General features: G+C 41.7%; 1 protein-coding gene across 4 annotated transcripts in view; it reads left to right on the forward strand.

Moving 5' to 3' along the window:
- Positions 1-15552, forward strand: part of LOC105484722 (importin 9) — a 58821-nt gene that overhangs the window by 23092 nt on the left and 20177 nt on the right. For all 4 annotated transcript variants that reach the window (XR_989171.3, XM_011746592.3, XM_071077924.1 and 1 more), the window contains exons 5-14: positions 1084-1172; positions 1993-2079; positions 3577-3696; positions 3801-3901; positions 4102-4160; positions 4765-4916; positions 6720-6818; positions 8376-8482; positions 8782-8921; positions 13511-13670. Coding sequence is in view for 3 of the 4 variants with exons in the window: in XM_011746592.3 (XP_011744894.1) it covers positions 1084-1172; positions 1993-2079; positions 3577-3696; positions 3801-3901; positions 4102-4160; positions 4765-4916; positions 6720-6818; positions 8376-8482; positions 8782-8921; positions 13511-13670 (1114 nt within the window). In the remaining variant the exon portion in view is untranslated. The remainder of the gene's footprint in view (positions 1-1083; positions 1173-1992; positions 2080-3576; positions 3697-3800; positions 3902-4101; positions 4161-4764; positions 4917-6719; positions 6819-8375; positions 8483-8781; positions 8922-13510; positions 13671-15552) is intronic.

Below are 15552 nucleotides of genomic sequence, written 5' to 3' on the forward strand. Positions count from 1 at the left end.
TCTGTCACCCGGGCTCAGGTATAGTGGCACTGTTGTAGCTTACTGTAACCTTGACTTCCTAGGCTCAAGTGAGCCTCCTGCCTCAGCATCCTAAGTAGCTGGCACTACAGACACATGCCACCACACGCAGCATTTTGTTTTTTTTGTTTGTTTGTTTTTTTAATGTAGTGGCAGATCTTGCTATGTTCAGGCTGGTCTTGAACTCCTGACCTCAAGTGATCCTCCTGCCTCAGCCTCCCAAAGCTCTGGGATTACAGGCATAAGCCGCTGTGCCCAGCGCCTATGTCCATTTTTATAGTGATAACGTGGAAAAGCATCAGGTAAAGTGAATAGTTATTGGAACTCAAGGGCTTTTATTCTGCTTTGTAACATGAATCCAGGGGTCCTTTGTGCTGTCTCAGTACCTTGTGTGTGGTGTATGTTTTTTTTTTTTTTTTTTTTTTTTTGAAGAAATGAAGGGAAAGATACGACCCATATTTCCGTCACCTTCGAGTCTCATTCTGTGTATAGGTTGCTTTTTGCCACATTTATATAGAAAATTCCTATTTGTTCCAGTTAGCAGCAGCCTCTGACTTTTAGGTCAATAAATATCATCTACTGAGAAGAGTATAACATATACAAAGAGGAGTTGAGGCCTAGTAAGTCTGTACATATTTTACTATGTGCATCAAACTAGCTTGCCAAGTGAAAGTACTGAAAATAGAACCAAAGGTAAGAAACCTCGAAGTGTAACTGAATGTTGACAGATGAGCACAAGGTATATTAATACAGAATTTTCCCAAGTTGACTTCACAAGGACATTTATGCAGTTCTATTACAGATTTTCTTTCAGTATTTATATTAAAGTTTTCTTTTTTAATTGCTTATATTTTTCTCTATTTCCATGTTATTCTTTCTCCTTCTAACAAATAATCAGTAACTCTTGCTACTTTTGCTTTCACAGAATGAGACCACCAGGCCAGTGTCTTTACCTGTGTGCCGTCTGTTTGCGAACTGCCACCTAGAAGCAGTTCAGAAAATATCGACCTTAGTATCTTTATGAAGCAGTATTTTTTTTAAACAGTACTACTTTTTTCTTTGTAGAATTCACTCGAGAAGTGACAGACACACAGATGCCACTTGTTGCTCCTGTCATTCTCCCAGAGATGTATAAGATCTTCACCATGGCTGAGGTATGAAATCTCAGCTCCAAGATTATAGTGAGTTCAGGCTGTCTTCAGCCCCCAGCCTTTCAGGTGGGAGATTATGGTGTTTGCAACTGATCTCAATACCTAAAGACTAGAACTGACAAAGATTTGGATCTGAATCTGCGTTAACCTTAGACCTTTCACTCAACTACAAGGGCAAGCCTTTGATAAAAGAGTGAAATAGCTGAAATATTTCTTCACATATCGTACTTCCTGGCATCCAGTAGCCCCTAGGTAGATAAATAGTGCCTTCCTTCATGCTACTTCCAGCCTCAGTTTATTGAGTTATCCCACCTAAGCTTGCCTACCTCAGCTAAGTAATTGGAAGCAATCTATCACTGCGTTGCCCATAATAGACCCTTAATATATTGCATATATATTTGATTAGAGTGTATATGAATGATAACTCATTTACAATAAGATGTAAATACCTGATGGATAATGTAACTTCCCTATTCACCTCTGCCCCCAACCAATAGTCTGCATTTTAAAGGAAATATATTGGCTGTGTTGGGATTTTAAGCACTACCCAGCCTGGTATTTTTTAATCAAATGAACCCACAGAGGCCCATGTATAAGGTTCATTCCAGTAAGTTCCAACATTATGATTCTGCTACCTTTCATTCTCTGAATTACAGAAGTCTGCCTCCTGTAAATGTAAATGAGTTACATTTCCCATTTCTCGAGGGCATCCAATCTCATGTAAGGATTCATTAGTCATAGTTTTACTTCTAGTCCAAGATACACACATACCTACACATTCCAATGTCGTGGCTGTGCTGTTATGCTGTAACCTTTTTTCCAGGTGTATGGTATTCGAACCCGTTCCCGAGCCGTGGAAATATTTACCACTTGTGCCCATATGATCTGTAACATGGAGGAGCTGGAAAAGGTAAGCAGGTCTTTGGATCAATAACAGACTTCATGCTTACAAGTTTTATTCATGCAGAGCAGTGAGTCGTTTCATGATAGCAGCACCAAAAAGCACACTAACCAGTATTAGAGATAGATTTAACATTTTTATTAAATTATTATTATTGTTATTTTTCCAGACAGGGTCTTGTTCTGTCACCCAGGCTGGAGTACAGTGGCGCAATCATGGCTCACTGCAGCCTTGAACTCCTGGGCTTAAGTGATCCCCTGACCTCAGCACCCCCGACCCCCAGTAGGAACTACAGGTGTGGTGTGCACCACCACACTTGGCTGATTTTATTTTGTAAATTTTTGTAGAGATAGGGTCTCACTGTATTGCCCAGGCTGGTCTTAAACTTCTGGGCTCAAGCAATCTTCCTGCCTCAGCCTCCCATGGTGCTGGGATTATAAGCATGAATCACAGCTCCCAGCTGTATTTTTATTTTTTTATTTATTTGGATTTTTTTGAGACAAGATCTTGCTCTGTCACCCAGGCTGGAATGCAGTGGCATGATCATAGCTCACTGCAGCCTCAACCTCACAGGTTCAAGCAATCCTCTCATCTCAGCCTCCCAAGTTGCTGAGACCACCAGCATGTGCCACCACTCCCGGCGAATGAATGAATGAATGAATTTATTTAGAGATGGAGTCTCACTCTGTTGCTAGGCTGAAGTGCAGTGGTGCGATCTCAGCTCACTGCAACGTCCACCTCCCAGGTTCAAGCGATTCTTCTGCCTCAGCCTCCGAGTAGCTGGGACTATAGGCACGCCCCATCATGCCCAGCTAATTTTTGTATTTTTAGTAGAGACAGGGTTTCACCATGTTGGCCAGGATGGTCTCGATATCTTGACCTCATGATCCGCCCACCTCGGCCTCCCAAAGTGCTGGGATTACAGGCATGAGCCACCGTGCCCAGCCTAATTAATTTATTTTTATAGAGACGGGGTCTCTCGCTATGTTGCCTAGGCTCATCTTGAACTCCTAGGCTCAAGTGATCCTCCCACCTTGGCCTCCCAAAGTGCTAGGACTACAGGTGTGAGTCGCCACACCTGGCCTGATTGAATTTTCAACTTGTAAAAAGCTTAGTCTTCTTTTGGGTCTTACTTCTTCAAACACCTTATTCTATATCCTTTTCATAGTAGTCATCACTCAGAACTTTCCTACTCTTTTATGGCCCTCTTGCGTGAAGCAAAGCTAGCTGAAAAATACCAATCCCTGTGATTCAGAAGCAGTTAGGAGGAAAGTTGGTCTTACATAATAGTTTTTAAGAGGGCTTTGATGAAGAACTGCAAGTGCTGGTTAAGGAAACATGAAATCTTAGGTAACACCTTCATTGACTTTATAGCTATTCTCTTCTGATCAGGCTTGGAGCTTGAAGAGAGCTTTAGGTGCCTTTCACATATCAGTGTTTGATATATATGTGTTGAAGCCATGGATTAGGGATTTATCCAGCATTGACTTTGGTTTCTGTTATCAGGGTGCAGCCAAAGTCCTGATCTTTCCCGTGGTGCAGCAGTTCACAGAGGCCTTTGTTCAGGCCCTCCAGATACCAGATGGCCCCACATCTGACAGTGGGTTTAAGATGGAGGTCCTAAAGGTAAACACTACCAGTGAAATATTTGGTGTTTGAGAGGGTGGTCTGAAATCATTTATTTCCTATATATCACTCATAACTTGGGTCCTTTTCTCTTAACTTCTTAGGCAGTGACAGCCCTAGTGAAAAACTTCCCAAAGCACATGGTGTCCTCCATGCAGCAGATTCTGCCTATTGTTTGGAACACCCTAACCGAGAGTGCAGCTTTATATCCTTTCTTGAAAGTTTAAGGGAGCTACTACCACCTATAGTTAGGAATCTCGCGTTGGGTCTCACATTCATATGGTTCCACTCTTCTTACACAGGCTTTTTTAAGGTGTCTACTTTTAGTGTTGGAATATGTAACGTTTCCTTGTAGATTATATGTAAAGCAGACTCCAAATTCTGTTTCTTTACTCTTCATCATACTTATGTGAGGACAGAAGTAAATTACACAGAAGAAGTAGAAGATCCTGTGGATTCTGATGGTATGTAGTTTATTTGATCTTTATAGAAATACCAGTTAGTGGGAAAAAGAAAAAGAAGCCAGAGACGGGGGGCATAAAAAACAATAACTTGAGAGGCTTCACTCTATTAAGTGTTTTCTAACTGAGTTTATTTTCAATGTATTAGATGTGGGGAAATGAGAATTGACAATCTTTAATCTGTTCCTGATAGGTAGTTGCATAAATCTCATAAAATCATATAATTTCTGCGTTGGAAGAGATACTTTTAAGGCCATTTAATCTAGCCTACTTCTGGCATTTTGTTGTGTTTCATTTTGGGGTCCCAGATAATGAGTCTTTCATTTCTGTTTTAATATTTCTAATTATTTCAGATTAGAACAATAGACATACTGGAAAATATATCCAGTGTTTCTGATTCTTTTACTTGAAAAACCAAAGAATATTTAATATCCTCAAAATTACGTTTTGTGACTTCTGAGCCCTCTCTCCCAATTCCTCAGGAATAATCATTAGCAAGTGCTTGAAATATTCAATAATTTACAAAGATTATGTAGTTCATTTTCAGCATGTGTGCTTTCCTTTTGCTTTCTTGTCATTAATTTCTTCTCTTGTGCATTTCCTGCAGGTGAAGTCCTGGGCTTTGAAAATCTCGTCTTTAGCATTTTTGAATTTGTCCATGCTCTACTAGAAAATAGCAAATTCAAAAGCACTGTTAAGAAAGCCTTGCCTGAATTGATTTATTATATTATCCTGTACATGCAAATCACTGAGGAGCAGGTAAATAATATTTGAGAGACAGTTACCATCTTGTATTTGGAAAGTGCAACTTAAAGAATGTGAGGTCTTGGTCAAGTGAACACTTTATTTCTAAAAGTATACACAAGAAGAATAATGAAGAATAATTTCTTTTGGCCGGGCACGGTGGCTCAAGCCTGTAATCCCAGCACTTTGGGAGGCCGAGACGGGCGGATCACGAGGTCGGGAGATCGAGACCATCCTGGCTAACACGGTGAAACCCCGTCTCTACTAAAAAAATACAATAAACTAGCCGGGCGAGGTGGCAGGCGCCTGTAGTCCCAGCTACTCGGGAGGCTGAGGCAGGAGAATGGCGTGAACCCGGGAGGCGGAGCTTGCAGTGAGCTGAGATCCGGCCACTGCACTCCAGCCTGGGTGACAGAGCGAGACTCCGTCTCAAAAAAAAAAAAAAAAGAATAATTTCTTTTTTTTCGAGAAGGAGCTTCGCTGTTGTTGCCCAGGCTGGAGTGCAGTGGCGTGATCTCGGCTCACTGCAGCCACCACCTCCCAGGTTCAAGCGATTCTCCTGCCTCAGCCTCCTGAGTGGCTGGGATTACAGGCATGTGCCACCATGCCCGGCTAATTTTGTATTTTTAGTAGAGACAGGGTTTCTCCACGTTGGTTAGACTGGTCTCAAACTCCCCGCCTCAGGTGATCCACCCGTCTCGGCCTCCCAAAATGTTGGGATTACAGGCGTGAGCCACCGTGCCCGGCCGCAAGAAGAATAATTTCATGTGAAGTTCTGGGAAAGGTTTGACATCATTTTATTGCCATATCCAAAGTTTTGGAGTTCACCACCACACCTGGCTAATTTTTATTTTTATTTTTATTTTTTTATTTTTTTTGCAGAAAAGTACTATACTGTGTTGCCCAGGCTAGTAGTCTCTAACTCCTAGGCTCAAGCAATCTGCCCACCTTGGCCTCTCAAAGTGCTGTGATTACAGGCACGAGCCACTGTGCCTGGCCCACTTTAGCCATTAGAAAATCTCACAGGACCACTAACCTAAGACCCTGATTTTTAGGAGAATCTGTTCCTTCCCTATAGTAAAATGTAATGATCAGACCGTTAGCCTGATGGTGGGTCATCAAAACCAGCAAAGAACGTTGAAAAATTAGGTAATGCCTCGTTTAAAACAGCACAAGAATTGACATAATTTTCACAGTAAATAGTCCATCAGACTTAATCTGTTCAGAAAATCGATCTGTCAAAGGGTAACAGCTGGTTGACATTGGCAGAGAGCTGGTAATCAGCCAGATTCTAAAAGAGAGCAATAGCCATTGCTACCTACCTTGCTACTTGATAGTATTTGTTTCTCTACATCAAAAAGAAAAGATTTTTGAAGCTAGAGTTTTTGTTTCGGTTTTTGTTGTTGTTGTTTTGTTTAGTTTTTTTTGGGACAGGGTCTTGCTGTGTTGCTCAGGCTGGAGTGTAGTGGTGTAGACACAGCTCATGGCAGCCTTGACCTCCCAGGCTCGAGCCATCCTCCTGCCTCAGCCTCCTGAGTAGCTGGGACCACAAGCATATGCCACCATGCCCAGTTGACTTTTTTATTTTTTTGTAGAGGCGGGTTCTCACCATGTTGCCCAGGCTGGTCTCAAACTCCTGGGCTCAAGCAGTTCTCCCACCTTGGCCTCCCAAAGTGTCAGGATTACAGTTGTGAGCCATTGTATCCAGCAAAAGGCTAGAGTTTTGTTCAGGATAATAGGTTAATCTTCCTGTATCTGTTGATGAAGAGCTATGAATCAGATTGGCAGCATCACAAAGATATAATTTGATCTTTTCAGATTAAAGTATGGACAGCCAACCCCCAACAGTTTGTAGAAGATGAAGATGATGATACATTCTCCTATACTGTTAGAATAGCAGCTCAAGACTTGTTGCTGGTAAGTTTACCTTGATACTTCAACCACATAATTTTAATCAGTCACTTGAGCTTTTTTTTTTTCTAGACAACTAATCCAAGGTGAGCAGTGTTGTTGGGTGACTTTATCTCAGACTTTATTGGGGATGCAAGAGAGTTTCTGAAATGAAGTTTGAGACTCAGAAATTCTAAAATGATTGCTATTGGTTCTAACTTACAACTAAATATTAGATATAAGAATTGTGCAGACCATAGGGCCAGGGTGCGGGGGAGAATTGTATAGAGGATTAAGTGTTCCATGGAATAAGGGTAGTTGAATCAAGAACATTTCAGTTTATGGCAGGCATGGTGGCTTACACTTGTAATCCCAGCACTTGGGGAGGCCAAGGCAGGCAGATCACCTGAGGTCAGGAGTTCGAGACTAGCTGGACCAACATAGAAAAATCCCATCTCTACTAAAAATACAAAATTAACTGGGCTTGGTGGTGCATGCCTGTAATCCCAGCTACTCAGGAGGCTGAGGCAGGAGAATTGCTTGAACCCAGGAAGCGGAGGTTGTGGTGAGCCAAGATCACACCATTGCACTCCAGCCTGGGCAACAAGAGTGAAACTCAGTCTCAAAAAAAAAAAAACATTTCAGTTTAATTCACTCTTCAACAAGAATCTGTAGCACAGACCAAAGGTTGGCAAACCTAACAAAACAAAACAGATTGCTGAAATATGAACATCCAAATACCTGCTTATATTTTCTTTGCCTCTTCGAACTAGAGCATAGAGTTGTCTCTAGGCTGAAATACTAAGAAGAAACTGCCACTTACTTCTTGTTGGGTAGGAGATTTGTTCTCTGTTGATGAATCACTTCTCATTATCATTTAGTATTTCGAAGGAGCTATGAAAGATTATATTCAGTTCCAATTAGTAGATTAGACTTATTTTTCTATGATCAGGCTCCAGGAGAGCAAATATTTGGTCCATTGTCATCCAAAGCTACATCTATTATTGCTCATTTATACTCTGCTGGAATATAGCCAAAGAAGCCAACTGGTTAGTCTTTTTTTTTTTTTTGAGACGGAGTCTCACTCTGTTGCCCAGGCTGTAGTGCAGTGGCCGGATCTCAGCTCACTGCAAGCTCCGCCTCCCGGGTTCACGCCATTCTCCTGCCTCAGCCTCCCGAGTAGCTGGGACTACAGGTGCCTGCCACCTTGCCCGGTTAGTCTTTTTGTATTTTTTTAGTACAGACGGGGTTTCACCGTGTTAGCCAGGATGGTCTCGATCTCCTGACCTCGTGATCCGCCCATCTTGGCCTCCCAAAGTGCTGGGATTACAGGCTTGAGCCACCGTGCCCGGCGCAACTGGTTAGTCTTACAATGCCTAGGCACTACAGAATACAGATATTACTTGAATTTCATTAGAGACCCTGACCTACTGGTATAACATTTTAAATACAATTAATCGAGGTTTGCACATGTATGTAAAAGAGCTTGAACCAATCACTTCTAACAGTCATGACTAAAGCAATTTACAACTAAAATGCATTTAATGGGCACAAACAGATTTATTAGCCCTTCTCTCTCCGTAGGCTGTGGCCACAGATTTCCAGAATGAAAGTGCAGCAGCCCTGGCTGCTGCAGCCACTCGACATTTACAAGAAGCCGAGCAAACCAAAAACAGTGGCACTGAGCACTGGTAAGAGTGAGCCACTAATTAGTTAAGATGCTTTTGTTTACCCCTTCTTAAAAAGTCTTGAAAGGATGGATTTATTTTTATCTTAATTTGAAAATCTGGTTTTAATTTAATAACAGATTTAATCTCTTATTAAAATTGTACTCTGTTTTCAGCTGTAGATTAGAATGGAAGGGCTTAAGATAAATGACTCTTTTGGAAGAGATTGTGGTGGAGTGCCCTTTTCTGAGTCTTCTTTCCTCAAATATTTGTCTTTTTTGGCAGTGTAGTATGTTTTACTAGGCTGTAGTATCCTTTCACAGGTGGAAGATCCATGAGGCATGCATGCTTGCCCTAGGCTCAGTGAAGGCCATCATCACTGACAGTGTGAAAAATGGCAGGATTCATTTTGACATGCATGGGTTCCTGACCAATGTCATCCTTGCAGACCTCAACCTCTCAGGTATGTTTCAGCACATGCCAGGATGCTAGAAGCTTTTTAGACCTGTCATTAACTTGGTTATATGGTTCACTTAGACTGGTAGGCCAGATATTCTTGTGTCCTTTGAGTGAAAATTGTTTGCACCCTACAGGTTGAACTCATCCAAACCTCTAAAACAGCCCGGAGACCTTGACTTAAGCTTCACCTAATAACAATCTAATATTGCCTAGTTCATAATTCTTCCATGATGTTTATGTTTCTTCCCAAATTGGCATTCCCATTTGTGGTTGTTTTTGGCATTTGAATGGATTGCAAATCTGGTGCTGTATCTTCAGAATTAACGAGTTCTGCTCCCATTGTTGAAGCATTCTGTATCAGGCACATTCTTCCTGTTTGTTTCCTGTCATTTTTCTCAAACTTTATTTTTGGCCAATATCCAAATAATTAAAGTGTTCCATTCTCATTCCATGTTAGCTGTCTGTCTTAAAAAGAAAAAAGTAGGCGAGGTGTGATGGCTCACGCCTCTAATCCCAGCACTTTGGGAGGTTGAGGCAGGTGACTCACCTGAGGTCAGGAGTTCAAGACCAGCGTGGCCAACTTGGCGAAACCCCACCTCTACTAAAAATATAAAAAGTAGCCGGGTGTGGTAGCGGGAGGCTGTAGTCTCAGCTACTCAAGAGGCTAAGGCAGGAGAATCACTTGAACCCAGGAGGCGGAGGTTGCAGTGAAATGAGATCATACCACTGTATTCCACCCTGGGTGACAGATTAAGACTCAGTTAAAAAAAAAAAAAAAAAAAGTAGCCCTTTACTATTAGACCGATTTCTTCCACAATACAGAGCAGTAGCTAAGAATCATTGTCTGTGTGGCATTTTCTGCTACTTGCTTCTGCCATGCCATGCCTTTTCTCATCCTTGGAGCCAGATCCCCATCCCAAAACACTACCTTTGCTTTCTCTCTCAGTACCTAAATCATGGAACGTTTGGTATGGTTTGCTCCGTTTTCAGTCCATTTACTTCCTCTCCATAGGATAGTTCTGGGAGTAGCTTACGCCATTTGAAAATGTTCTGCTCTGTGATTTTAAATAGGTAATCTATTATCGGGTATCTCACTCCATCACTTCCATTCTCTTAATCACAAATTAAAATGGTTGTACATCCAGAGCTCAGATCCATTGGGAATATCCTGTTTCACTCTGTACTTATCTTATGCTGCATTGTTGAATATGTTTTCTTACTCCTACTAGTAAGGTCTCTGAGAATAGAAGTCATGTCTAATGTTTGTATCCTACAAGTGCCTTGAGTAGGCATCCCGTAATTACATTGAAAGATTTCTGAAGCCCATTAACACATTTCTTGTAGAGTTTACCCTAGCAAAGATTTTTCAAAGACTTTGGAAATTTTAGAATATTTGTCATTTAGACTGGAAAAAGGCTCAGTATATATCATTTGTTAATCCTGCCTGTAGCTAAAACCTTTTCTACTCCAACCATTCTGAAACTTTCTGGTTACAAATTATCAACAATTTAAAAGACATTTTTATGTGGCTTTGATTTATTAATATTTACTATACTAAAAATTAAAACTGAGATGTTTTTAAAGTAAAAGAAATGGAAGCATGCATTCCACTGGCTGTCAGAGCCATGAATATCACATATCACATAACCTCTGGAAAACTACACTGTATACTTGTGAAAGAATGAAAGTGGCTGGTCGTGGTGGCTCATGCCTGTAATCCCAGCACTTTGGGAGGCTGAGGTGGGTGGATCACGAGGTCAGGAGATCGAGACCATCCTGGCTAACACGGTGAAACCCCGTCACTACTAAAAATACAAAAAAAAAAATTAGCCGGGCGTGGTGGTGGGTGCCTGTAGTCCCAGCTACTCGGGAGGCTGAGGCAGGAGAATGGCGTGAACCCGGGAGGCGAAGCTTGTAGTGAGTCGAGATCACGCCACTGCAGTCCAGCCTGGGCAACAGAGCAAGACTTCATCTCAAAAAAATAAATTAAAAAAAAAAAAAAAAAACGAAAGCGAGGCTGGGCTTGGTGGCTCATGCCTGTAACTCCAGCACTTTGGGAGGCTGAGGTGGGCAGATCATGAGGTCAGGAATTCAAGACCAGCCTGGCTAACATGGTGTAACCCCATCTCTACTGAGAAATACAAAAATTAGGTGGGCATGGTGGCACACATCTGTAATCCCAGCTACTCATGAGGCTGAAGTAGGAGAATTGCTTGAATCCAGGAGGCGGAGGTTGCAGTGAGCCAAGATCGTGCTACTGCACTCCAGCCTGGGCAACAGAGCGAGACTCCATCTCAAAAAGAAAGAAAGAATGAAGGTGAAAAAACTAATGTCTCTGTATTACTTTGAAAATAGTTTGAATTTTAGGGAATTTCTGGACCATCCTTTTGGGAACTGCTTCTGTACATTATATAAAGTTATAAACAGTTTCTCACTTACAGTGATTGGACTTACGATTTTTCAACTTTACAGTGATGCCAAAGCAATATACATTTAGTAGAAATCATACTTCAAGTACCCTTACAACCATTCTGTTTTCACTTTCAGTACAGTATTCAATACATTATATGAGATATTCAACACTTTATTATAAAATAGGCTTTGTGTTAGATGAGTTTGCCCAACTTTACACTAATGTAAGTGTCCTGAGCATGTTTAAGGTAGGCTCGGTTAAGCTGTGATGTTCAGTATTAAATTTAAGTGCATTTTTAACTTGCAGTATTTTCAACTTACGATGGGTTTATTAGGAAGTAACCCCATCATAAGCAGAGGAGCATCTGTATTGTATAATTGTTTGGCACAGTTTATTAGGTTCTGTTCAATGTTTTCTGTCAACAGGATGTTTATTGTGTGAGTAACCAAGTTAAGCCCTGTGACAAGCTGAATAAGAATAGTCTCTCCTCAGCAGCTTATAGTAAACAAGGGTAGTAATCCTTAAATTAGTGGCTAGACTATCAAACAATATATATAACATGTAAGAACACTAAAGACAGAATTACTGTGGCACAGAGATAGTTGGAATTGCTTCAGCCTAAGAGATGAATAAATAAGTAATGCAAGGAGGTGAATATGTTGGCTTGCAATATGAACAAGGCAGAGAGCTGGGAGAGTAAGATGTAAGTTGCTAAGGAGGGATGTGTACTTGAGTTTGGAAACCATAAAGGGAAATCATAGGTAATGCTAGAGTCACTGATCTTAGGGAGCCTTGAAATGACTAGGGTAATCTTTATTTGGTGGACTATGGAATTCATTGACAGATTTTAAATAGAAGAATGACATGATCAGAGCTATAATTAAAGTTTTAAGAGTGGTCCAAGGCCGCGCGCGGTTGCTCATGCCTGTAATCCCAGCACTTTGGGAGGCCGAGGCGGGTAAATCACTTGAGGTCAGGAGTTCGAGACCAGCCTGACCAACATGGTGAAACCCCGTCTCTACTAAAAATACAAAAAGTAGCCAGGCATGGTGGCATGCACCTATAATCCCAGCTACTCGGGAGGCTGAGGCAGGAGAATCGCTTGAACCTGGGAGGCAGAGGTTACAGTGAGCTGAGATGGTGCCACTATACTCCAGCCTGGGTGACAGAGCGAGACTCCGTCTCAAGAAAAAAGGAAAAAAAGAGTGGTCCAAAAGTGGGAATAAACAACAATGGAGATGGCATTTAGAAGATTAAGTGGGCCGGGCACCATGGCTCAGGCCTGTAATCCCAGTACTTTTGGAGGCCAAGGCAGGTGGATCACCTAAGGTCGGGAATTCGAGACCAGCCTGACCAACATGGAGAAACCCCATCTCTACTAAAAATACAAAATTAGCTGGGCATGGTGGCGCATACCTGTAATCCCAGCTACTGGGGAGCCTGAGGCAGGAGAATCGCTTGAACCCAGGAGGTGGAGTTTGTAGTAAGCCGAGATCACGCTATTGTACTCCAGCCTGGGCAACAAGAGCGAAACTCCACCTCCAAAAAAAAAAAAAAGATTAACTAGTAGTGCAGGTAAGGAATAATGAGAGCTCAGGGAGGACTGGGGTGGTAAAATCCTTTTAGTCTAATAGTATTCAAGATCTACTTTGCTCGCAAGAGACAAGGGAAAACTGGGAAATTGATTTTGTACCACAGGTCACACATTTGCTTTCATCATACAAGGTTACGCTTTTTCTCTCAAATAAGTTGTACATACTATGTAGCATCCATTTACTTCTAAAAAATTGAGGAATGGAGGGCCGGGCGTGGTGGCTCACGCCTGTAATCCCAGCACTTTGGGAGGCTGAGGCGGGCAGATCACTTGAGGTCCAGAGTTTTAGACCAGCCTGGCCAACATGGCGAAACGCCATCTCTACTAAAAATACAAAAAATTAGCTGGGCGTGGTGGCAGGTGCCTGTGATCCCGGCTATTCAGGAGGCTGAGGCAGGAGAATTGCTTGAACCTGGGGGGACAGAGGTTGCAATGAGCCAAGATTGCACCATTGCACTCCAGCCTGGGTGACAGAGTGAGACTCCATCTCAAAAAAAAAAAAATTTGGAATGAATGTGGGAAAGAGAAAGGACAAGTAATAGGAATTTTCATTTTCCAGCCCCTAATTGCTCTGTCTTTCTCCCAGTGTCTCCTTTCCTCTTGGGCCGGGCACTTTGGGCTGCCAGTCGGTTCACTGTTGCTATGTCCCCTGAACTGATCCAGCAGTTCCTACAGGCAACAGTTAGTGGTCTTCACGAGACACAGCCCCCGTCAGTTCGAATTTCTGCAGTGAGAGCCATCTGGGGGTGAGTATGCTACCCTAGGGTGATAATTATCTTAAGGGAAAGTTGCTCAGGTTAGATATACCGAATCACAGTTTTCCAATGAATTATGTTGCTTGGAAATCCCTGTTAATGATCTCCTTCAGGGTGAATGTTGGAAGGACAGGGAAAGAAACCATGCTAGGGACATGGATTTTATGAGTCCAGAAGATGTCCTGTTTCTTTCTGCTCCTCTTCCTCTTTAAATTCACTCCAGCTCTGGAATCATCTAGGCAACTCCCTTTCTCTTAATGCTAAAGAACCTGAGGCTTGGAGAGAAAAATGTTTTGCACAGGGTTGCACAATTGATGAATGATAGAAGCAGGATTAGAGTCCACATCGTTTTGTTGGTTGATTATATTTATATTAGAAACCAAATCTGGGATAATGTGGCCTAGAAATACTGCTTATTTTTTCCTAGTTTTACTGTCTTTTTTAAGGCTAGTGTTACTAATGGATCAAAAGTCATTTATTTATATTCCTACACAGACTAGAAGGACCATTGTTTTAAGGAATATTTTAGTATCAAACTTAAACATCTCAACTGAATCCTAAAACTACCAACACAAAATTTATTTTCCATGTGCCTGCCCTGTCATACCTTTTAAGGCAGAGGAGTACCTTTTGAGATGCCGTGTTATGTGTCATTAGAAAGCATTCATGAACTGTCTGTTTTAATTAAATGCTTAATGTTATGACCATAAACAGAGTCCCATCTTTTTCTGCTTCAATCTAGGTGAAGCAGAACTTTGGCTCTAAAATAATTAGAAGTATTATCTTAAGAGGCAAACAAGTATAGCATTTCAGAAAGCTCTAAGACCATTGTAAAAGTCTGAGAAGAGAGAGCCCTGGCTGCCTAAGTCATGAATATTATTTTAAGGGTTTTTCTGAGTGTGTACCTGTGGTCACTGCCTGTATAGCTTCTGACCTTTGTGAAACTTGATTTCATTGGAGAATTATCCACTTTGTGTTGTAATTTTATGGAAATATTTGCAGCTGCAAGCTGTAAGAGGAGTTTGGTATGAATGTGAAAGTACTTTGGGTAAAATAAACCCATTACTTTCCAGAGTGTTTTAGGTAGACGGCAGTACCTATCAGGCATACTTACCAACCTTGATTCTCTCTGGGGGAGATTAGAGTACAAAGAACTTTCATTCTCTGTTATATATATAAAACATTTTGTTTGTTTCAACAAGTTTATATTTTATAATCAGAAGAACTGTGAAGAAAACTTTTATTTTTAATGTTCATATCTCTTGGACCACATGGGTAGTGGTTTAGTGGTTTTCTTGAGAGATGTAACAGGTCTCTCTGAAGGATGACAAAAGCTATGGATATTCAGACCAGAGAAATGGACACTCATATGTGTTTAGAAAATTTTATGTTCATTGTCAAACACTGAATTCCTTGAAGCCTATCTGTGGATCCCGGTTAAGACCTGTCCTATGAATGGATCGTTAGCTATCTTTCAATAAAGAGTTTCCATTTGGTCATTTCCTATTTAGTTTACCAACCAATCGCAGACTGGCTTACGTCCCTGTCACGTTATTGGAACTGTTTTTCTTTTCTTTTTCTTTTTTTTTTTTTTTTGAGACAGTTGTTTCTTGTTGCCCAGGCTGGAGTGCAATGGCACAATCTCAGCTCAACGCAACCTCCGCCTCCTGGGTTCAAGCAATTCTCCTGCTTCAGCCTCCCCAGCACCTGGGATTACAGGCATGTGCCGCCACACCTGGCTAATTTTGTATTTTTAATAGAGATGGGGTTTCTCCATGTTGGTCAGGTTGGTCTCAACTCCCGACTTCAGGTGATCCGCCCACCCCCACCTTCCAAAGTGCTGGGATTACAGACGTGAGCCACTGCGCCCGGC

This window comes from Macaca nemestrina, chromosome 1, assembly GCF_043159975.1.
Source record: "Macaca nemestrina isolate mMacNem1 chromosome 1, mMacNem.hap1, whole genome shotgun sequence".
Classification (NCBI taxonomy): Eukaryota; Metazoa; Chordata; class Mammalia; order Primates; family Cercopithecidae; genus Macaca; species Macaca nemestrina.